Below are 23,891 nucleotides of genomic sequence, written 5' to 3'. Positions count from 1 at the left end.
GAGGACTTAGCCCCACACTAAGTACCAGGATGAAATGAGGCCCAAGCCCCCCCTTAAAGGAACTCCTGTTTAGTAAGAGGAGACAAACATGGGGAACAAAGTGCACCGAAGCGCACGCCGACACCAGGGTGCAGGCAGCTTGCCAAGAGGGTGTGATCAGCCCTGGCCGGGCAGGTATCTCGAAAAGGCATCTGCCAGAAAGATGGCTGAAGGCTGTGCTGGGTGTGGGCGTGGAAGGGCCGTACCTATGGAACAGCGGGCTTCATCCAGGGATTATGGTCTGGTAGAGCTGCGATGTTTGGGGAAAACCACTGGGGGAGGAAAGACTTGGCAACAAAACTGAACGGTCCCAGGGAAGGACTCAGAGAGCGTGCCGGAGAGCTCAGACTTCGTCCGCTGGGCCCCGGGAAGGCACGGTGGGGTACGAAGCTCAAAGACAAGCTCATATTCATCTTTTACTAAGCTCACAGTGGCAAGAGTAAGAAGGATGAACTCAAAGAGTGCGAGACCAGAGCCGCGGGGAACTCAGAAGTGTGACAATCATGCATGTGAACAGAACAGCCTGGGCTGGGAGTATGAAGAGACACAGGAACGCACTGAACCGTGTTAAGCAATTACAATGGCCAAGTGCCCTTGACGCACAAAGTTGAGGTGAAACCTGGACGGGGATAGAAGAAGGGGAAAGGACAAGTTTCTGGTCCAGGCAAGTGGAGTCGAAATGAAGAAAATCTTGTGAAGAACCAGGGAATCGTCCTGTTTTTATATAAAATATTTTTTTAAAGAAGGACTCTAGCCAGGAATTAGGAAGAACTGAAAACAAGGACTTCGAGAACACCCTGTTGTTACTTGAGGAGGCTCAGGTTTGGGGGCTGTTTTAAGAGAAAATTGTCTGCGATGACTAAAACACCTTCGGTGCACAGCACAGGGATGGATTATATGACCTGTTCCCTCCAAAGTCAACCCTAAAGTAATTAAAAACTATACTATTAAACCTACTTCATCTTGACACCATTCCTGAAGGAGGACATGAAATATAGGGTTCGCCAAGCAACTGCATTTCATTTTGTGCATGTGGCGAGCACACAGAACAGTGGGGCAGGGACTATCACGTGTTGAAACACTGATGCAGTATTTACTTTCAACCATGTTTGTTTATTCCACGACAACAGGCACAAGACAGCTATTCATCCAAAAAGTTATTCATCTTTCCTTTTTTTAAAGACAAAATGTATTCAAATATCTCTTCTGTCTTCCAAGCTGCTAATCTGAACCTTCCAGAGGCTGACGACTACTCTGGATTAGGATACATGCCGCCTATGACCCCCAGCTCTCCTCACTTACTTCAGAATTCCAATCTTCAGCTGTAGCCCGTGCAGGACTTCCGTGACTCCATAGACATCAGCAAGCAGGTGGTGTGTGGAAACTATCTTTTTGGCATTGAGATGAGAATAATTTTCCTTCAAAAATGATAACCCACACATTCTCCCGTTATCCAACCAATCCTTATCATAGCGGTATTTTGCGCTCCACCTCTGACCTGCAGATGAAGGGGACATTCAAATGACAAAGGATCCCACTTACTCAGATTCCCCTTCCACTGTCACCCCACTGACATCATTCAGAAAGCAAGGTGAGCTCTAGTGCTAAGAGCAAATTCGAAAGAGCAAGACAGTGTTCTGAGGAGCTGGCGCTGTGATGCTTCCCCGCACTTTCAGATTTTCCGCCCGCTAAGAACACGGTCCGTTAGGGGTGTGGTCAGGGGCTGAGGACACCTGCAAAGAACCCTGAGTGTACTGCTTCCCATTTTTTACATATCTGTCATCTGTCTTCCAGAAAGGTCGAGAGGGCTGGAGAGAAACTAGATGGGGTGCCTGTTTCTCACTCACATTTGTTTTGAACTGGATGAAATACAGAGACTTGCTTAAGTGGATGTTCGAACCCCTTTCCAAGATCTCACAGGGCCCTGTAGAATCTTGTATTTTCACCATCAATACTAACTGTATCCTATTAAGCTAGTTGCTTATGTGTCTGTGACCCCCACTGTACTACGAGACAGTGGAAGGCTTGCTTAGAATCAATCCTCTTACCTCTTACCAGCATTTGGCAAAGAGAAGGCATCCAATAAATGCTGCTGAATGAGTAAACTGATGTCTACATTCATATAGCTCTGAATCATTCTCCAGCTTCTTAATGTTACTTTTGTTTTTGTTTTTGTTTTAAAGATAGACAAGAGAACAATTCGGTAGGCATTTATTTGAGAATACCTAGTTATTTTCTGCCTGGGCAGCTGAATGTGTACATAATATGCAAAACCTTGCTACTCAAAGAGCCTCTAGATGGAAGAAGGTGCTGGAGAGGGAGGCGAAGGGCACCGGTTTCCATCTCAGGTCTGTGCACACGGCACGCAGCCAACCCTCTGAGCCCCGGCTGCCTCCTCGGCAAGATAAAGGGACCCAACGGGAGAGCCTGAGATCCCATCCACCCAAAATTAGTTGGATACGCAGCATGTTCAGGAACTTTCTTCAAGCCACGTCATGAGGAGTGCACACTCGAATACAGTTCCACTCAAACAGTCACACAGGAACCTATCTAGAAATCAATACACAGGGACACACGAAGGGGTGAATTCTCCCGGAGAAAGTCCTAACTCTGCCCCGGAAAGGTGGTGGGAAATGAGGCGAATGTTTTGGCCTAGGTCATTAACATGGAAAATAAAACTGTAACAGAGAGCGAAAAATATTTAAAGACGCCGACGCAGAAGCAGAGTGCAACCGGCCCGGCCAAGTAGCGGTGTCTCCTGCGGCCGGCACACCACTGGCTGGGACCCAGATCTTTGGGCGTCCAGCCCCCCACACGGGGCTCAGGCTTACCGGGAGGGTCCCTGCAGATGTAGCAGACGTACTGCTCGGGGATGCTCTCCTCCAGGAGCCCCATGCACACGCTGTGCTGCCAGCACAGACACTCTTCACACTGCGAGAAAACACAGGGGCGCCTGCGGTCACTGGGCTGCTCCCCAGCGAGGAAGCCACGCCCCCTCCCCGCCATGAGGCTCTTGCCGCCCCCCCCCCCCCCCCCCCCCCGCACTGCGAGTCTCGTCCACGCGACGACGCGGACGCGGATTCAGGATGCATTTTATTTCTGAAACACTCAAATGCTTCACGAACTTCCCCCTGCCACAGCTATTAGAACGTACCTTGACATATTACTTAAACCACACACACAATCATAAAACTAGTTCTCTCATTTATTTCCCACTAATTTTTAGGCAGTTACATCCTTAAAACTCTTAAAAATAGCCTATTAGAGTGCGCTTTTTTTAAAAGGCAAGTTCGTAGGAGTGCCTGTAGCAGTGACTTCAACCGGTATGGTGATGCTATAAATTTGTAGTTCCCTTATTTGAGAAAACCTTTGAAAAGGGGTAGAAAAAAGATTACTCTTTCTTCATTCCTATGACCATCATTTCCAAATCTTCTAAATGTCATCACAGAACATGGGGTTATGCTTCTCCCTGTTCCTAGAAAGATACCCTTTCTACAGGGAGACACCAGTGGTTGGTAACGCTTCATCCTCGCAACAAACTTTGAGAAGAGTGGACACGTTTATTTCCAGATCTGCAGGTTGAGGGGCTGGGAAGGTGACGACACAATGTTATTAAACAGGGACGCAGGCCAGGAAGAGAAGGGCTGCTACGCTCTACCCTTCAACGTGGATGGATGCTCGCCATCTTAATGGCTTCAAAGACTGGCTTCCAGAATTTCAGCCTGAAGACCTCAAACTCAACACTAGCTCTCTCAGGTGAGACAGCCGTCTACTCCTTTGATGAAGAGATTTCCCCACCAATACTACTGGGACTTGAAACGCTGTGATAAGTTGAAAACCTCTGTCTTCAACAGGACAGTTAGTGACCAACACGGAAGCCCTGGTTGTACTTGCTGAGCACCTGAAGTTAATGGCTCCGGAGGGCAGGGAAGACGGGTTACCTGGATCATGAAGCCGTTCTCCTCATCCATTTCACAGATACATCGCACGATCTCATTAAGAGCATCATCTTCATCCTGAGATTCCTCAAAATTGGTGGAATCGAAGTCCTGATTGTACTCATCCCCACTTAGAAGTAAACTCTCTGTTGAAGAATCGTCTAGGAATTCCACATCCGATAAGTCTAGAACATACACAAAAGTAAACTCAGCAAGTATTTTTCCATATTTGTGTCACTTTTCCAGATAGAAAGGAGCTAAAGGAAGTGACTGTAAGCTATTAAATATTTAAAAGGGAAGGGCAGACAAATGAGAATAGAGCACTTGTCCCTAAACAAAGAAACAAAGGATTTTTGAGGCCAAGGTAATTATGACTGACTTTGCGTCTTCTCGTATACACTATTACAAGTAACTTGCAGAGGATCCCCTAGGCTTGGTGCTTATAGAGTTTATGGCCAAGGATGATATTGATAACTTAAATACGCATAGTTCTCAAACGCTCTCACAAACGTTAGTCCTTTTGATCCTCCCAAGAACCACGGGTTATAAAGAGAACGGGTTTCGTTATCTGTACCACAGACGTGGGCATTTCAGTGAAGGGAAGGAGACTGCCTGGAGTCCGATATCAATGCTACTATTCTTAACAGGATCAGGATCATCAACCACCACTGCACTTAATATGCACCAGATACTCTACTAAACACTCCAAACACAAGATCTATTACTTGCTCCAGGAGTGTAGCCAGCTAATGGTGAAGCCAACTGCATACCAGGACTACCTGACTCCAAAGCCTGCGTTCTTAACGACTTCCCCAGTATTTCTTAAGCTGGGATCTTGAGTTCCCTAAGGAATTTGCAAAGTTTTAAAATTTCACTTTGATAAAAATCTTTTAAAGTAAGTATTATTCTAGAAACTAGATTATATAGAGGACCACTACATAGAATTTGACTCAAACGCCCAGTTTTAGGTTTGTATTTGTGCCAGCATTGATGTCAAAGACCACAATTTTGCTCAGGCTATTGAGAAAAAACAAAAACAACTGAGGCACACACAAGGAAATATTTATAACCAAGGGGGAAAAATGAGGACGGACACTAGAGATCTTGCAGGAGTGTGGATGGAGATATGAGGGAGCTGAGTCATCGCGAGTTGTGCAGTGGAACACCTGACTGCTGCTGTGGGGCCCCTGGGGGCTGATCAGCTGAGCACTGCAGCGACAGGTAGTTCCTTGTGCCCCAGTGTCCCAGCCTCTGGTCTCGGTCTGCCCGCTGCTTCCCCTGCCCACTGCTCACCTCCTTCTGGGCGGCATCAACAGGCTGGGAGAGCAAGGGCTTTGCACTACTGAGTGCTCCACATCTAGTTCTTACAGTGGAGCCTGGTCTATACTGGTAAAGCCACTCCAGCTTCTGGAGGAGCAAAGGGGGGGGGGGGGGGTCTATATAAAGAGAAAATTCTCTTTAATCAGACCAGAAAGAAGTTGGCCAATTTGAACTAAAAAGAAAAAAATCATGTTGTTTATAACTTAAATATTTCATGACTTAGTGTTTCTCTTATCAGCTTCTAATCTTATTTTTTCCCTGACTCTGTTTTTGAATGTTTTGTTTTTGATTTACAAAAAGTTAATGTTCTATAGAAAAATGTCTTTTTCCTAATCAAGAAGAATTAGGACATCTCAGAGAAGTCAGTAGAAATAATGGTCGAGGAATACAGGAAAATTTTCAAGAAGGAGTAAGTCAATCATGCATTATAAAATCCTAATAATAATGAGTAGTTTTAAGAACCTAAAGAGGAGATTTCGTTCATTCATAATCTTGCTAGCACAAACCCAAAATCAGTATTTTCTCTCAGGCCTTCCTGAATGCAAGTTCATGTTTCAAAATGGCAGACTAGGACATGAATAAACAAACACTGTTGCAGCATGTAGGTGGCCTGATATGGATGGTAATCGTAGCAGAATAAATAAATTTAAAACTATTATCACTGAAAGGAATTAGTGTGTATCTCACACATGCTTTCATGGCCAAAATCACAGGTTTTATGATGTTCGAATGTAAACTGAACATAATGGCCAGAAAACCTAGTTTGAATAATTCCCAAGCATCAAACATACGTTTGGCTGAATTCTAAGGGCAGAGTAAATGGGTCCAAGGGTTCAAAGTTACAAAAGCAAAGTTCCCTCTCGCACTAAAATAGCATCTGGACAACAGCTCCAACTGAGTGGCCACAGAACACCATTCTCTTCCAACTGCTACCCCTTGATCTATCGCTATCTTCCCAGACGTATTCTCCGAGTGTGGATTCCAGATCAGCATCACCCGGGAACTCACCTGACATCAGAAATTCTGAGGGTGAGGCCCAGAAAAGTGTTTTTCACAAGCTCTCCAGGTGGTTCTGATGCACGCTAACGTTTGAGAACCCCTGGCCGAAGACCCGCACCCCGCCACGTCCGTTCTTTCTCACAGGTCGGTGCTCAGCCACACAGGGGGCAGAAGACACAGCAGAACCGACAGCACGCGCCCACGACACCCTTTCCCTCCCCTCTCGAGCATCTAGTTCCGGCAACACAGCCCGCCCGGACATAATCGCCATTCTCCAGCCAGCGCTCTGTGTATAAGGAGGACACTCAGGCCCCCACGGCTCAAACTGGGGTGCTCTTAGGTGACTTTCAACCCCTGCCACCCTGCCCCAAAGAATCACTCAGAAACTGTATCTTGCCAAAAACCGCATCTGCCCTTCCAGAAATCTCCCTCATGCTCCTCAACAGGTCTCTGTATCGGGGTTCGGAAGGCATCGCAGCAACAATGATCACGTACACCTGGGTTTAAGAGCCACTGGCCCAAAAAAGGGACAGGGGACTTGTGTTTGTTAGAAACAGAGGGAGGTCTTTTTCCTAATCCTCTGTCCCCCCCACCCCCGCCCATATTTTAAGACTATACATCTCTAAAGTGCTGGGCGCCTATTTTAGGAGAAAAGGGAGAAGATGCTACTCTCCGTAGTGGGCTCGACAGCAGTCAGGCCTGGAAGTTAAGCAGGAGGCAGCAGTGCAAAAGGAAGCACGGCACCAACCACGCTGGGCCCTCAGCAGAAAGGAAAAGACAGGAAGTGAGCTCAGCCACAACCATCCCAAGACGAAGACCCTGTCCCTTCCCTTATCCTTCGTTCCCTGACTGTCGTCCTCAAGCCACTGCCGTCAGGGTCTCCAGCGGGACAGGCTCCCCTTGGACTGCTGAGAGCACTGGAAGGTAAGATAACAACCCCGTGGTCAGGACCGGGCTTTCGGGGAAACCCGGCAGATTCCCCGTATGTGTGTGCAAATACCTATGACCAGTACACGGTGGACACTAAGAGCTTCTTTACCATCTGCCCTTCAATTAATTACAGAAGCCAATTTTACTTTACAGGATTTTAAAAAGTAGTTCAAATTTCTAATGCTGAGATTTTCTTATCAGTTTACGGAAGAACTTTTGAAACGGCGTGCCCTGCTCACGTAAGCCCTTAATAAAGTATGTTGTTATCTCAGTTCCACATTTAAGGATCTTAAGACTTGTTTTAAGCATTACATAGTTACACATACTTTCACCACTAAGATCAACTGACAAAATTGCCCTTGGGTACTGATATGTTGTATTTTTCTCCGTAAACATGCTTCGCAGAGCCAGAGAACTCCCAGAAGATCGAGTTAGTGGAGAAGAGCACCTTTCCAGAAATTCTAGAGAACTGTCTTCATAGTCTGAATAGTCTGCAACATAAGATACATAAAGACATATTAATAAAGGGTCAGGTAATCAAGAAGAATCACTATAAAAATAACGAGAGAGCCATGTTTTACAAGACACAAGATAACCATGTCACCTCTTTCTCTCCTTACCCGGGAACGGCCAGATCACTGTATATCTGATAAACCGGGTTTGGCAAGAACACCTGGGAAATACACCCCGGGCAGTATTTGCATACCAGGGAGCACCGTGTTCTAGCTGGTACCAATAAAGTCTTGTTAACCAGTCCAGAAGTGAAAAAGGATTATGTCTACAGTTTCTCTCCATTATAATCAAGGCTATGGTCTGTAGTAAGAGGTGCAAGATGGAAAATCGTTTTTTTTTTTTTTTTTTTTTTTTTTTTTTTTACAATTTGTAAAGAGGTGCTCCTAGTAGGTAGCATGTCAATTATTACACTGACAATTCAATCCATTGATAAATTTTTCAGCAGAAAACCTCTGAATGAAATTAATGCCAGTCCTGTCTTCCTCAACTTAGCGTGAGTCCTGCAGACAAGGAGGTTCTGAGGCAGACGACCACCTGGCACGTCTGACAAGTGACAACCTGTGAGACTGTGGCTGCCTCGCAGTGAAGGGGGGAGGGAGAAACGAGGCTAGAGTGGCGGGAGCAGGTCAGGTTAAACATGTTTTCCGTTTTGCGTTCTGCCCAAAATGCAGCAAAAAGGGCGTGACACAAGTCCGGTTCTGGCTCTGAAATCCCACTGGAGCTGTGCAGTGAGAGACGGCGCAGGGAGGCACGGGCGGAGGCACCAGGGCCCGGCAGGGGAGGAAGGAGGAGGGCGTGGAGTCGGACAGGCAGATGCTGGGATCCGGGGACTGCAGGGGAGGGGCTGACACAGGGTCAGAGGGTGATCTCCAGGCTTCTGCTTCGACTGCCAAGTGTGAAAGCAGGGTTCGGAGACGGGGCTGACGAGTAAGAGAGAGGTGGAGGAACCAGAGAAGGAATGTGGGTTCCGAGGAGGGCTTTTTAAAGATGGGAGACCCTATACACTGTCTCAAAAATCTAAAAATGAGGAGAGGCAGGGTGACAAGTGACAGGATTTTAAGAACTGAAGACAGACACTGCCTCCCTCTTAGTAGAGGCAAAGGAGGAGAAAATGGATACAAGCAGCTAAATGCACAGTTGTGGGTCAGATGAGCAAGTTCTCATCTGGTGGCTGCTACTTCCTCAACTGAGTATGAGTGAGGCAAAGGTCACCGGAGGCAGGTTAGGGACTAAACAGAGGGAGAACAGAGCGGAAGAGGTGGAGGAAAGGTCGAGGGTAGGAACGCAAGCTCCAGGAGAAGGGCAGCACCAGTGCTGGTGTGCACTGTGTGCATCCAAGTGACGTTGGTGGTTGTGGTCAGCAAAATAATTGTCCCCCAAGACGTCCACGTCCTAATCCCCACAACCTGTGAGTGTGCGGGGCTCTGGAGCAAAGGGGAATTGAGGCTGCTTATCAGACCTCAAAATAGGGAGATTACCCCGGATCATCGGAGTGGGCCCGATGCAGTCAGAAGAGTCCCTGAGGTGCAGGTGCAAGAGAAAGGCAGAAGAGTCAGTGTCGCAGCGACGTGAAGTGAGAAAGACTTGAGTGGCCCGTTGCTGGCTTTGAAGATGGTAGGGGGGCATGAGCCAACACATGCAGCAGCCCCCGGGAATCTGGGAAGGGCAAGTAAATGGCTTCTCCCCGAGAGCCTCCCGAAAGGAATGTAGCTCCCCCCAGGCCCATTATGGACTTCTGACCTTCAGAGAACTTTAATAAATTCGTGTTGTTTTATGTCACCGATACATAGACTTCCGTGACAGCAGCAGTCGGACAGTAATAGAGCGGTCACCATAAATACTACAGCACAGCCGCATTCTTTGGGCACCCTGGTGTGCCAAACATGATTCCAAGTGCTTCGGCTATATTAAATGTCTCAGTCCTCACAGCCATCCGACAAGGGAGCTAAGCAGGCTTGGTGCCATTTTGCAAGCGGAAGAGCAGAGGCAGAAAAGGTTACGTAAATTAAACTGCCGAAGAGTACATCTCTCTCCGCGGCAAAGCCAGCCTTCGAACCTGACTCTGACTACCGAGCCTTACGTTCAACCAAAAAGTGTTACCAGGGGACTTCGACATTTACCGTATACACAAACTGGAAAGCTTGTTAAAGCTGACACCTGGGCCTCACCCCCAGCAGGTCAGGAGTGGGGACACTCCCGGATACCGCTGTCAGACTGCAAAGCGGTCTCGGAGCGGCGCGGTGTTCCTGTACCTCTCTCACGGCCTCCCGCCGACTCTACACGGCTTACCCAATGCCATGACTCAGACACAGGCGCGAAAAGGCCGTCTGCTGAATGCCAGCTGGCACTGTGTTAAGTACTTTACAACGATTACCTTACTGAATCCTAAAAATGAAACCACACGGCAGGCACTGTTATTACCATTTCCGAAGCGAGGAAACTGACGTTTATAGCGTTAACATAACTCGCCAAAGGTCACGTGAGCTATCGATGTCACGGCGAGGAACTGAACCCAACGCTCGCCTTTGAAAGCTGCCCTTTTACCGACCCTAGTGTCCTCTCAGCCAAGTAAAAGTGGAAGCAGAGTCTACTCTCTACACCGGAGTGAAAAAATAACGGGAGAAATCTCAACTTGGTGTTAAAAAGAAGGCACGCTGACATACCATCCCTCCGCGTGGGATTAGCAGCTAAACAAAACTCGGCAGTCTACACCACACCTGCACCTTGCATCTAGTCCCCACGGGTTACCGTGACTAAAGGCTACCTCTGGCTTCAAGGTCAGATCAGCTGTAGTCCTCCACATAAAGCCCCTTCCTCGACCACCAGGGCTTCTCTACACTATACACAGAACTTACTTTGTGTCACTGCTACCTTCCCAGTAGAGAGCCGCGCAAGCTTCTTATCCCTCTGTCTCTACTGACAGGCTTGCTTATAAGCTCCCGGGAGGGAGTCTTGGCTTTCTCTACGTAGTGTTCTGGACTCTCCTGGCACTTCTCACTCTCGTTCTTTTCACTCTCTGTGTGCCTTCGGTTCTCTCATACTTACAGATATATGACAAAGAGATGAAGCGACTGTGGCTCAAAGTGCCAAAGGTAAAAACTGGCAAAGACGTCACTCTTAAATCCCAACACGGTGGCTGCTCATACGGACAACCGAGAGAACTTACTACGCCAGCGAAGACCAGCCAACGCTTGCTAGAGGGAAGGCCGCGCCACCTGCCAAACACTGTCGAAGGCACAGGAAGCAGCGTGACAACAGAGCATGATGGTTAAAGTCCAACTGGAGAACGAAGCCACACGGCCTGGGTTTGAATCTGCCTTTCACTGCTTACTAGCCACGTGGGCTTGGGCGACGCTCTGTCTCGGCTCACAGTTTATAAGATGGGGAGAAGAGGCCCCACTAAATTTAGAGTTAGTCGATGTGAAGAGGAAACAAAGCACCGAATGTGAACTGCTTGTATCATCTACATAATAAGCACCGGCAGGATATGCAAAATAACACTCAGTGTTAAGGATGAATTTTCAAAACTCCCTGGTGGTAGTAACTGTAGATTAAAATACGTATCGTATTAGGAACCTCAAGTAGGAATAATGTTTCTGTTTTTGAAGTTGGCTCCATGCCCAAAGTGGGGCTTGTACTCCCCCCATGACCCTGAGATCAAGAGTCACATGCTCTACTGACTGGGCCATCCAGGTGCCCCGGAAAAATAATGTGAATGTTTTAAAATTAAGATGTCTTTAAAATTATTTAAAACCCCCCATTTCCAGCTTAAAGACTACCCTCCCAATTTGATGTGGAGAGGAGTGTCACATCCAAGATGAATATAAATAGCCCAGAATAAACTGTCAAAGTGATCATCAATTGCAAGGATGCCGGTGATTATCCAGCACTGCACCTGCTGAGTATAAAGTGCATAAAGAGCACAGCTTCTGTGCATCTTTAAGTATTTGCCAGGATTCCATCTACAAAGTTAAGATTTTCATTCATAGGTCTGATTTTACTTATTAAAAAAATTTTTATGCACTTATTTATTTTTGATAGAGACAGACATAGCACAAGTGGGGGAGGGGCAGAGAGAGAGGGAGACACAGAATCCGAAGCAGGCTCCGAGCTGTCAGCACAGAGCCCGACGCGGGGCTCGACGCGGGGCTCGAACTCACAGACCACGAGATCATGACCTGAGCCGAAGTCGGACGCTTAACCGACTGAGCCACCCAGGTGCCCCTATCGGTCCAATTTTAATATGTAAAAAAAAATAAAGTTCTTTTCTTTTTAATTAAAAAATAAAAATATATTAACGTGTTTTCCAAGATTACTTTTTAATGGCTCTTTAAAACTAGGGCTAGCGGAACACGACTCAGTGGTGCAAATGTCCAATTTTTTCTCCAAGTCTGACTAATCCTGATCAGCCTCCTTTCCTCCAGACCACCACTCCCTGCATCCTCATAAATGCTCTCTCACTGCATAGCCAAGGGAGGCCCACTCCTCACTTGTTCCCTGCCAGCCCCTCCCTGTTATCTTTCCCCCACTTTCTCGGGAGGCTAGCATATTAAGATTGTGTGTCTGCCAGCGAGTCCTGGAACAGACCTGTTGCTGACATGGCACACAGGGACTTGAACAGCCGGCCCTTCCGGCCCTGGGCACTTCCTGTCCCACAGCAGTACCTAAGGCCACCAAATCTCCACAGCCTCTGGTCACTTGGGAGTTCCCCTGGCCATTTTACCTGCAGTCTGAAGCTTGTCTCATGCCTACATTAGGATTCATCCTCCCGGGAGGGTAATCCTGAATCAAACGGGTTTGTGCTTACTGGTTTTTGTTTCTGAAGTGCCAGAATTTCCTGACTTTAAGGTTCTCTGGAGTCTAGGCCCCACAGAGCTCTACGTGAAGGGGTGGGGTGAGGGGAGAAGGGACAAGGGGCAGTGTAGGCACAGGAAGGCCTGGACATGTTCGAGACACTCTCTGGAAAGTGGTTTCAAAAAGCTTTTCAATTCTGTTTGATCCTATGTCTTCGTATTTACTCTGGCAGCTTTAGAGATAGAGAATGCAGAAACTTCACAGAGTTAAAAGTCTGAAGAATTTACCATCAATGAGTCACTCTGAAATTTCCCAGTTGGCTTTACAGTTTTTAAAACTGGTTTCTAAAAGTGTTTCATAGGGGCGCCTGGGTGGCTCAGTCAGTTAAATGTCCGACTTCAGCTCAGGTCATGATCTCACGGTTTGTGAGTTCGAGCCCCGCGTCGGGCTCTGTGCTTACAGCTCGGAGCCTGGAGCCTGCTTTGGATTCTGTCTCCTTCTCTCTCTGACCCTCCCCACTTGTGCTCTGTCTCTCAAAAATAAATAAAAATGAAAAAAAAAAAGTGTTTCATAAATATGAAAAAAACCCAGGTAGGACATAAAGCATATCAATAACACAAAATACTTGGGTGCCCATCATGCAGTTTAAGAGACTATTATCATCACTTCTGAAGTTCCCGTTGGTACCATTTTCCGATTTGAACTGATGAATTCCCTTCCCCACCCCAGAGGTTACCAAGGTCCTGAACTTCTGCTCACCATTCTCTTGCTTTTCTTTTCTTTTTTTTTTTAAATGTGAAATTTATTGTCAAATTGGTTTCCATACAACACCATTGGAAAGTTTCCCATGCTCTTGCTTTTCTTTATGCTTCTGCTACTTCTTGCTACCATATGCTCTCACTATTTTGCATCTCTATCACAGTTTCATGTTACAACTTTTTGATCTTTCCGTAAATAAAATATCACACGTCTTCTTCTTCAATGATTTGATTTTTAGCTCATCATTTTGTTCCTGGGATTCCTGTGGATATAATTCGTTTACTTACGAAGTGATATGGATTCCAAGGAATGGATGTGTGACTTCTGATGGACACCTGGGCCGATGCCAGTGCAAATATGGACATTCTTGTAAATGCCTCCTGATGGGTCCCGTGAGCTTAGTGAGGCACTGTAGGTACGTGGCAGGCACAACCTGCCGACGGCCGACCGTTTTCCACAGGGGTTGGACGGTGGTCTCCACTGCTTCAGCGACATCTGACACGCCCACCTTGTAATTTTCGCCTGTCTAGCAGCTGGGAAAGAGAGTCCACTGGGTTCTCAAAATTACACGAACCCAGCTTCTCATAAGATTGGGCGTCATGTTACATATTCATGTTATCATTTTAAGATTTTCAATTCTGTGAAGTACCTACTAACATCTTTGCCCATATTCACACTGGATATTTTTCGATTTTTCACTTGTAAGTTTGAAAATAGATTCGAATTCTGTGTCAGGTATATAGGTGGTGCAGTATTTTCTCATGGCTTGTGTTGTCTTTTCACTCTATTTAAGGTTTTCCTTTTGTTCTCTGTAAGGGAATTTCTTTTAATTTTTTTTCCCTTTATCTTTTGATATCCCCACCCATTTCCCCATCCCCGTCCCCTGCTTTTGACAACCAATAATCTGTTCTCCATATCTATATGCTGTTCCTTTTTGGTTTTTTGTTTTTTAAGATTCCACATACAAATGAGAGGATGTGGTATTTGCCTTTCTCTGACTTACTTCATGTAGCATGAGCCCTCAACGTCCATCACGTTCTTACAAAAGGCAAGATTTCCTTCTTTTCCTAAGGACTGACTTGTGTGTGTGTGTATACACCACAATTTCTTTAACCATTCATCCATCCATCAATGGACACTTAGGTTGTTTCCATATCTTCGCTATTGTGAATAATGCTACAATGAATATGGGGGTGTAAATATCTCTCCAAGTTAGTGTTTTTGTTTTCTTTGGACAAAGAGCCCATGGTAGAATTGCTAGACACGGTAATTCTATTTTTAATGTTTTGATGAACCTCCATACTGTTTTCCACAGTGGCTGCACCAATTTACATTCCCACCAATAGTACACAAGAGTTCCCTTCTCTCCACATTCAAACTAACACTTGGTTTTTTTGTTTGCTTGTGTTTTTGTCTTTTGACAACAGCCATTCTAACAGGTGTGAGGTGATATCTCATTGTGGTTTTGATTTGCATCTTTGTTACGATTAACGATGTTGAGCATCTTTTCATGCACCTTTTTTGGCCATCTATCTATCTGTATGTCTTTGGAAAAATGTCTGTTTAGATCTACTGCCCATTTTTTTTTAATTGAATTGTATTTCTGCTATTGAGTTGTACGAGTTTTCTATATATTGTGGATATGAGCCCCTCAATAGACGTATGATTTACAAATATTTTCTCCTATTCAGTAGGCTGCCTTTTCATTTTGTTGACGGTTTCCTTTGCAGTGAAGAAGCTTTTTAGCAGGATGTTATTTTTGCTCAGTTACGTTTGCTTTTGTTGCTTTTGCTTTTGGTAGCAGATTTAAGAACTCATCACCAAGACCTATGGCAAGGAGATTACCACCTATGTTTTCTTCTAGGAGTTTTATGGTCTCAAGGCTTATGTTCACATCTTCAATCCACCTTCAGTTAATTTTTGTGTTTGGTAGAAGATAGTGGTCAAGTTTCATTTTCATGCATGTAGCTGTCTGGTATTCCCAGTTCTACTTATTGAAGAAACTTCCCTTTCCCTATTGTATATTCTTGACTCCACGGTCATAAGTTGACCATATATGTGAGATTTTACCTCTGGGCTATATATCTTCCATTAATTTAGGTGTATGTTTTTATGCTGCATGCTGTTTTATTTACTGTAGCTTTGTAGTACAGTTTGAAGTCAGAGTGCAATGCCCCCAGCTTTGTTCTTTCTCAAAGGTTGCTTTGGCTATTCGGCTTTTTTTGTGGTTCCACACAAACGTTAGGATTATTTATTCCACTTCTCTGAAAAATGCCCTTGGAATGTTGATGGGGATTGCAATGAATCTGTACATTGTTTGGGGTAGTATGGGTATTTTAACAATACTGATTCTTCTAGGTCACAAGCACAGAATATCTTTCCATTTACTTGCATCTTCAATTGCTTTCATTAACATCTCATACTTTTGTTGTTGTTGTTGTTTTTAAATACACAGGTCTTTCACTTCCTTGGTTAAGTTTATTTCTAAGTACTTTATTCTTTTTGATACAGTTGTAAATAAGATTGTTTTCTTCATTTCTCTTTCAGGTGGTTTGTTGTTATCGTACAGAAATGCAAGATTTTTGTATATCGATTTGTATCCTGCAAATCTGCTAAATTTGCTCATTAGTTCTAATAGTTTTTTGATGGAGTCTTTAGAGTTTTCTCTATATAGTACTGCTTTGTTGGGCATTTTTATCATAAATAAATACTGAATATTGTCAAATGCTTTTTCCTCATCTATTGAGATGATATGATTTTTATCCTTTATTTGGTAAATGTAGCATATCACACCGACTTATTTGCATATGTTGAACCATTTTTGCATCCTTAGAATAAATCCCACTTGATCATGGTGTCTGATCCACTTAGTAGATTACTGAGTTTGGTTTGGTAACGTTTTGTTGATGATTTCTACATTAGTGTTCCTCAGGGATACTGGCCTGTAATTTTCTTAAAGTGTCCTTATCTGCTTTTGGTACCACCAGGGTAATGCTGGCCTCACAAAACAAGTCTGAAAGAGTTTCCTCCTCTTCTGTGTTTTGGAAGAGTTTGCAAGACTTTGAGAGAAGAGTCTCGTGTTAATTCTTCTTTTAATACCTGGTAGAATTCACCAGTGAGGCCTGGACTTCTCTCTGTTGGGAGGTTTTTGATTACGATTCAATCTCCTTACTAGTAATCGGTCGATTGAGATTTTCTATTTCATTTTATTTAGTGCTGGTAGTTAGTACGATTCTAGGAATTTATCCATTTCTTCCAAGTGGTCCAATGTGTTGGCATATAATTGCTCACAACAGTGCCTGACAAATCTTTAAATACATGACATCAGTTGTAACATCTCCTGTTGCATTCTATTTATTTGATTCTGCTCTTTTCCTGGTAAATCTAGTTAAAGGCTTATCAATTTTGTTCGCTTTTTCAAAGTACCAGTATCTTAGTTTTGCTGATTTTGTCTACTGTCTTTTTAGTCTCTATTTCATTGATTTCTGCTCTAATCTTTATTATTTCCTTCCTTCTACTACATTTGGGCTTTGTTTCTTCTGCTATTTCTATTTCCTTGAGATGAATGGTTAGGTTGAGACTTTTCTTGTTTCTTGAAGCATTTATCCCTAGGAACTCCTGTCTTACAACTGTTTTTGTGGGGCGCCTGGGTGGCTCAGTCGGCTAAGCGTCAGACTTCAGCTCAGGTCATGATCTCACGGTTCATGAGTTCAAGCCCCGCGTTGGGCTCCATGCTGACAGCTTGGAGCCTGCCTCAGATTCTGTGTCTCCCTCTCTCTCTGCCCCTCCCCTGCTCATGCTCTCTCTCTCAAAAATAAACATACATCAAAAAAAAATTTTTTTAATTGTTTTTGCTATAGCTCACAAATTTTGGCGTATTTTCATTTTCGTTTGTCTTGAGGCATTTTATTTCTCTTTTGATTTCTTCTTTGACTCCCTGATTGTTCAGGAGTATGTAGTTTAATCTCCACATATTTGTGAAGTTCCCAGTTTTCTCCATTTAATTAATTTCTAGTTTCATACTATTTATCGTGATCAGACAAGATGCTTGATAGGATTTAAATCCCCTTAAATTTATTAAGATTTCTTTTGTGGCCTAACATATAATCTAACCTGGAAAATGTTCCACGTTCACTTGAGAAGAATTTGTGATCTGCTCCTTTGGGACAGAATGTTCTAATATATCTGTTAAGTCCATCTGATCTAACATGTCATTTAAGGTGGTTTCCTTGTTGATTTTCAGTCTGGATGGTCTATCCATTGATGGAAGTGGAATGTTAAAAATACCCTACTATCATTCTCCCTTTAGATCTGGCAATAGTTGCCTTCTGTATTTAGATGCTCCTATGTAGGGTGCATAAGTATGTATGAATTTCGTATCCTTCTGTTGGACTGACCCCTTTATCACTATGTGGCACCTATCTTTGCCTCTTATTACTGCCTGTTTTCAAGTCTATTTTGTCTGATAGGAATATAACTACTCCAGCTTTCTTCTGATTTCCATTTGCATGAATTATCTTTTCACCTTCTGGGACCCCCATAAGGTAAAGGTTAGTCCATTTGATGTTGTCCCATAGCCCCTTAATCTATTGTAACTTGTTTTCATTTTTTCTTTTTGCTGCTCTGACTGGATGAGTTCTGCTGCTCTGTCTTTGAGTTCATGGATCCTTTCTTCTGCTTTATCTAGTTGTCGCTGGACCCCTCTCAGGTGTAACCCGCCAATCTCAGTCTAGTCAGATTTTCAACCCCTTTCTTTAAGATTAGCACTTTTTGTTTAGAAATCCTTCCCTACTCAAAGATCATAGAGATGCTTTCCTATACTGCCTTTCAAAGGTTTACAGTTTTGTCTTCCACACATTTCATCGTTAATCATCCTGGAACTGATTTCTGGGTACGGTGTTAAGTAGTAGTCCAATTTCATTTTTAGGGAATAAAAATGTTCTCATACCAATTACTGAAAAGCTCACCCTTTATCTAATCTAAGAATGCCAGCTCTGTACAAACCAAGGTTTTATATTTGTATATGTTTTGGATTAGCCTGTCCTTAATCAATACGTCTATTCTTTCCCAATGCCTCACTGCCTTAAACTATTGTGAGATGGTAATTCTTCTCTTCATTCTTCTTCAAGATTGGCTATTTTATTTTAGGCTCTTTACCACTGTTAAGTTTTAAAATCAGCACTGAACCTGTAAATTTATTTAGCATGAAGTGACATCTTCTCAATATTGAATCTACTAACCAATGAACGTGAATTATCTCCCATGTATTTAGTCCTTCTTTAATGTTTCTAAATAAAGTTTTATAAATTTTTTTTTTCAACGTTTATTTATTTTTGGGACAGAGAGAGACAGAGCATGAACGGGGGAGGGGCAGAGAGAGAGGGAGACACAGAATCGGAAACAGGCTCCAGGCTCCGAGCCATCAGTCCAGAGCCTGACGCGGGGCTTGAACTCACGGACCGCGAGATCGTGACCTGGCTGAAGTCGGACACTTAACCGACTGCGCCACCAGGGGCCCTTAAATAAAGTTTTATAATCAGCTAGTCGTAACTTTTTTTGCTAAGTGTAAGGACACATGGATGTATCAAATGGTTTTTCTACATATAGAAAGACAGTAATGTTTGTTGTCCTTCAACTGTTACTGTGGTGAATTTCACCAATGGATTTTCTAATGTCAAACCAACTGTGCATTCCAACCCTATGTGGTCATAGGTTTTAATACACTGCTGGACTTAATTCCATAACATTTGCTCATGAGTTCTGTATCTATGTCCACAAATGAGAAATGCCTAGAACTGAGCTTTCCCATACTGTTCTCTTCTGATTTTGAGCCAAGTTATTTAAATAATCTAAAATGAATTCGGAGTTGTATTAGTTTCCTAGGGCTGCTCCAACAAATTATCACAAACTTGGTGGATCAGAACAACAGAAGTTTATTCCGTCACAGTTCTGAAGGCCAGAAGTCAAAAATTCGGTGTCAACAGGGCCCTCTCCCTCACAAGTATCTAGGGGCAAATCCTTCCTTGCCTCTTGCGGTGTCTGGTGGCTCGAGTGCCCTGGCTTGGGATGGCATCACTCCGATCGCTGCCTGTGTCCTCACACAGCCTTCTCCCCTGTGGGTTCCAAATCTCCCCCTCCTTTTCATTGGCTCTAGTATCCACTCAAATCCCAGATGATCTCATTCTTTTATTTTTTTTTTAATTTTTTTTTAACATTTATTTATTTTCAAGAGACAGAGAGAGACAGAGTGTGAGTGGGGGAGGGGCAGAGAGAGAGGGAGACACCGAATCCGAAGCAGGCTTCAGGCTCTGAGCTGTCAGCACAGAGCCCAATGGGGGGCTCGAGCCCACCGACCATGAGATCATGACCTGAGCTGAAGTCGGACGCCTAAATGACTGAGCCACCCAGGAGCCCCCCAGACTATCTCATTCTTTTTTTTTTTTTTTTAATGTTTATTTATTTTTGAGACAGAGAGAGACACAGCAAGAATGGGGGAGGGCCAGAGAGAGAGGGAGACACAGAATCTGAAGCAGGCTCCAGGCTCTGAGCTGCCAGCACAGAGCCTGACGCGGGGCTCGAACTCACGGACCGTGAGATCATGACCTGAGCCGAAGTCAGACGCTCAACCGACTGAGCCACCCAGGCGCCCCCAGACTATCTCATTCTTAATCACATCGGCAGAGATCTTACTTCTTTTTTTTTTTTTTTTTTCAATGTTTATTTATTTTTGGGACAGAGAGAGACAGAGCATGAACGGGGGAGGGGCAGAGAGAGAGGGAGACACAGAATCGGAAACAGGCTCCAGGCTCCGAGCCATCAGCCCAGAGCCCGACGCAGGGCTCGAACTCACAGACCACAAGATCGTGACCTGGCTGAAGTCGGACGCTTAACCGACTGCGCCACCCAGGCGCCCCAAGATCTTACTTCTAAATACAGTCACATTCACAGGTACAAGGACCGAGAGTTAGACGTAGATTTTCGAGGGACACTATTCTCCCTACTAAAGGAATGTTCTCTCTTTTTTTAAATTCTGAAATAATTTATGTAAGTTTGGAATAATCTATTCCTTTAACAGTTGGTAAAAATTGGCAACAAAACTTTTTGGGTCAGGGCTTTTTCTTTGTGGCAAGATTTTAAAATACGAATTAAATTTCTTTTCAGGTTTGAGGACTATTCAGGTTGACACCTCTCAAGTTCACTGCATAAAGTTGTTTATATTTTCTTCGTTTTAGGTCTGGAACATCTGTAGTTATATTCCCTTTGGTTTCTAATCTCACTTATTTGTGCATTTTGTCTTTCTTCCTTAACCAGTGTTCCCAGTGGTTTGCTCATTCTATTAGTTTTTAATCAATTAATTTTGGCATTTTTTATTTCTTTCTAGAATTTTATTTGTAGTTCACTAATTTCTACTCAAATGTTTATTTACTAGTACCTTTTTTGAACCTGCTCATGTCTAACTTCTTAAGCTAAAGGCTTAGTTGACTTTCAGCCTTCTTTTCTAATAAAACTATCTATGACAATACATACTCTTCTAAAAGTGCCATCTTAACCACATTCTCAAGTTTCGATATATAATTTCATCATCTCATAAGTTCTTAACATCTCACCTTCCTTCTGATACCATTCTCTGATCCATGAATTATTTAAAAATGTGTGGCATGATTTCTAAACATACGAGGTTTTTCTAGGTATCTTTTTAACACTGACTTAACTCTACCACAGTCAGAAAGCGTAGTCTGCGTCACCCCATCTCTAGAGAGCGCCGACGTCTGCTCAGGGCTGTCGACAGTCATCTGTAATACATGCTGGCGACTGAGAAAACCCTTCTGCTCTGCAGCTGCTGAGTTCAGCATCCCTGACAGGGACTGTGAGGTCACCTGTGCTGCCACCACCTTTCTTTTCCTTACAGAATACTTTTGAGTTTTGTTCATTAATTACTACGAGAGATATGATGAATTTATTCAGTAATAAAATGTGGAAATTTTACATCTAGAAAGATATAAAGTGAATTGAACATTTCCCATTACATAGTCGCCTATCTCTAGAAATGATTTTTCCTTTAATGACTATTTTCTTTGACATGAATGTATCTACTCCAACTTTCCTCTGGGTTTGTATTTGCTCACATTTTTTCCCATGCTTTCCCCCCACCCCCAACATTGCTGTCCTCTCTATTCCTGTACTTAGATTGGTCTGTTAAAAATAACCTTTAACTGGATTTTTTAAATCAATTACGATCATCTCTCTCACTATAATTATGGATATATTCGGATTTATGTCTACTATTCTACTTTGTAATTTGTATTTTTCTTCTTTGATGTGTTTCTTTCTGTATCACCTTCCTTTGGATGGGTTTTTCATTACATTTTCTTACTGTTACTCTGGAAGTTATACCCCATGTTTCCATTCTTTTAGTATTCATGTTAGCAATTCTACACTGCAGACTTAACCTGCTGGAGTCTTCAAGCAATACATTTCTTTCTTTTCCTCTTCCAAAACAAGACCTTTAAAACACTGAAATACACATATGCCCCTCTCAACTGAAAAGCTGTTATCATTGCTACACATTTCTGTTCTCTAACATTTTGTTGTTTCTGCCCACAACTCAAAATAATTTATATAATCAATGTTCAGATTTATTCACGTATTTACATTTTCTTTGCTTATCATTTCTTCCGACATCTCAAACCCTCCTTTGTCATCATTTTCCTTCAGCCTTCAAGTACAGGATTAAGAAGATATCCTTTAGACAGGCTATGGATAATAAAAATCATTTTTTCAACTGTTTCTACAAATGGCTTTATTTAATCCTCACTTTTGAAAGCTAATTCTAGGGATTGTAATTCTCGACTGAAAATAATTCCTTCGGTATACTGAAGCATACTTGACAAGGGTATCTAGTCCCCCATAATGCCGGAAATGAGAATCTCTCATCGGCTGTGATGACTGGTGTACAGATGGACTAATTCACAGACTACAGTGAACACTGTTACAGATTTTCAAAACTGGCAAAAGCCAAAGACAATCTACAGGGACTTCCCAGGTCTTCAACAACATGAGGATCTTGTCCTATCTCCATTTTGGTGGAAGAACACAGAAAAAGCGACAGAATCTGAGAATTTTAAGACACAGTAATCACCGTTTTAGCGTACTTACCATGCTGCTTGGATTTCTTTTTCTTTTTCTTTTTCTTCTTCTGTTTTGGTTTGTAGTGATCTTTGTCTTTCTTCTCTTTTCTTTCCTTATCCTTCTCTCTTCTCTTACCTACATGACAGGAGTGAGAAAGTTAGCCATCGTGACTGATCTTGAGTCGTTGCTCTGTGGTTAACCTAAAAGCAGCATTTATGTTTTAATCAGCTATTCCAGTCACCTGCCCAGTGGATGGATTCAATTAAACTGTTCCTGTCATGGGTCTGGAACTCCTGATTAGCTTATTGGGCTCTAAGAGGGGGTCTTCATTAGCAGTGTTGAGAAATCCCAACTCCTGACACCTTGAAGTTAACACAGACAGTAGTTAAAATCTTAAATGAGTAATATACTCAGTTCCCTGATGTGGCAAGAAAGGAAATTCCATAATTTAAGAAAGACTTGACTGAGGAGACTCAGCATTTCCACGGAGAATTTAATGAGAAAATATATCAGATTTTAAAAAGAACGTAATGAAATTCTTTCCTTTGGAAAAATAAAAAACTAGATCAATCCGTAAGTAATTCCTTCAGTCTTCCAATACTTCCCAGTGTGTACAATGAAGGCTAGGAACACAGAGCAAACACTGACTTAATTAAACTGATTTTTCCCCCAAAGTTTAAAATACCCTTCTTCCCATTCACGTGTACTTTTTTTTTTTTTTAAAGGAATGGATGTGAAAGCAATATCCTAGGGTATTCTACTTAAAACTGACTCATCACATATACTCAACTACTGTTCCAAATCAGAATGCTGTAGCCTACAATTTATCAAACATATTTAATCCACTCTCAGGGACCCAACTCCAGCTGGCTAATCTACAGAATATTTAAGACTATCATCCATTACTGTAAAATGTTTCATTATAGCACAGAAGACAGAAAAGAAAGCAGAAAACTCACTGACGTTTTTATAAGGTCAGTTAAAGAAGAAAGTCTGAGAAAAATGACTCTTTTAATTTACCATCCATGCCCTAAGTCCCAACAATATTAGCCGGGGGCTTATTTTTAAAGAGCCATCCTACAAAGATGTTCAGAAACACAAAATTCTCAGAGGAAGCCTTCGACTCCGTCAACAAAAAATACACATCATACTATGAAAATATGTGTTTAAGAAATACGTATGTGGAACTGACCAGCACTGATAAATACGAACCCGGATGGTCACTGACACCTAAAGGAGCACTAACAGGTAAAAAGTAGGGGACAGACTACGTCCTCCCGCTGCCAAGCCATCTACAGTCTTTTGCTTAAAGATTACTTTCTGTTCATACCAAATGCTGTTGAGCTTTTTTCTTCCAATTTCACTTTTTTTTCTGTTTTCGATAGTCCTGCAGGTTTAGGGGAAAAATACGTTAAGTTTAGTCAGAAGCGGTTAAAAGTAGGGGACAATAGTTTACATTACAAGTGCTCA

At 43.2% G+C, this 23,891-nt stretch overlaps 1 protein-coding gene across 25 annotated transcripts in view; it reads right to left on the bottom strand.

The window, feature by feature from the left end:
* Positions 1–23,891, bottom strand: part of PHF20L1 (PHD finger protein 20 like 1) — an 86,143-nt gene that overhangs the window by 14,169 nt on the left and 48,083 nt on the right. For 17 of the 25 annotated variants that reach the window (XM_043601786.1, XM_043601796.1, XM_043601790.1 and 14 more), the window contains 6 exons: positions 23,752–23,808; positions 22,449–22,556; positions 7,553–7,717; positions 3,981–4,162; positions 2,871–2,970; positions 1,342–1,537 (listed from right to left, as the gene is read on the bottom strand). In XM_043601786.1, the coding sequence (XP_043457721.1) occupies positions 1,342–1,537; positions 2,871–2,970; positions 3,981–4,162; positions 7,553–7,717; positions 22,449–22,556; positions 23,752–23,808 (808 nt within the window). The remainder of the gene's footprint in view (positions 1–1,341; positions 1,538–2,870; positions 2,971–3,980; positions 4,163–7,552; positions 7,718–22,448; positions 22,557–23,751; positions 23,809–23,891) is intronic. The other 8 variants (XM_043601800.1, XM_043601807.1, XM_043601801.1 and 5 more) reach the window with 1 other exon arrangement.

This window comes from Prionailurus bengalensis, chromosome F2 (assembly GCF_016509475.1).
Source record: "Prionailurus bengalensis isolate Pbe53 chromosome F2, Fcat_Pben_1.1_paternal_pri, whole genome shotgun sequence".
Taxonomy (NCBI): domain Eukaryota; kingdom Metazoa; phylum Chordata; class Mammalia; order Carnivora; family Felidae; genus Prionailurus; species Prionailurus bengalensis.
This window is presented reverse-complemented; position numbering and strand designations above follow the sequence as displayed.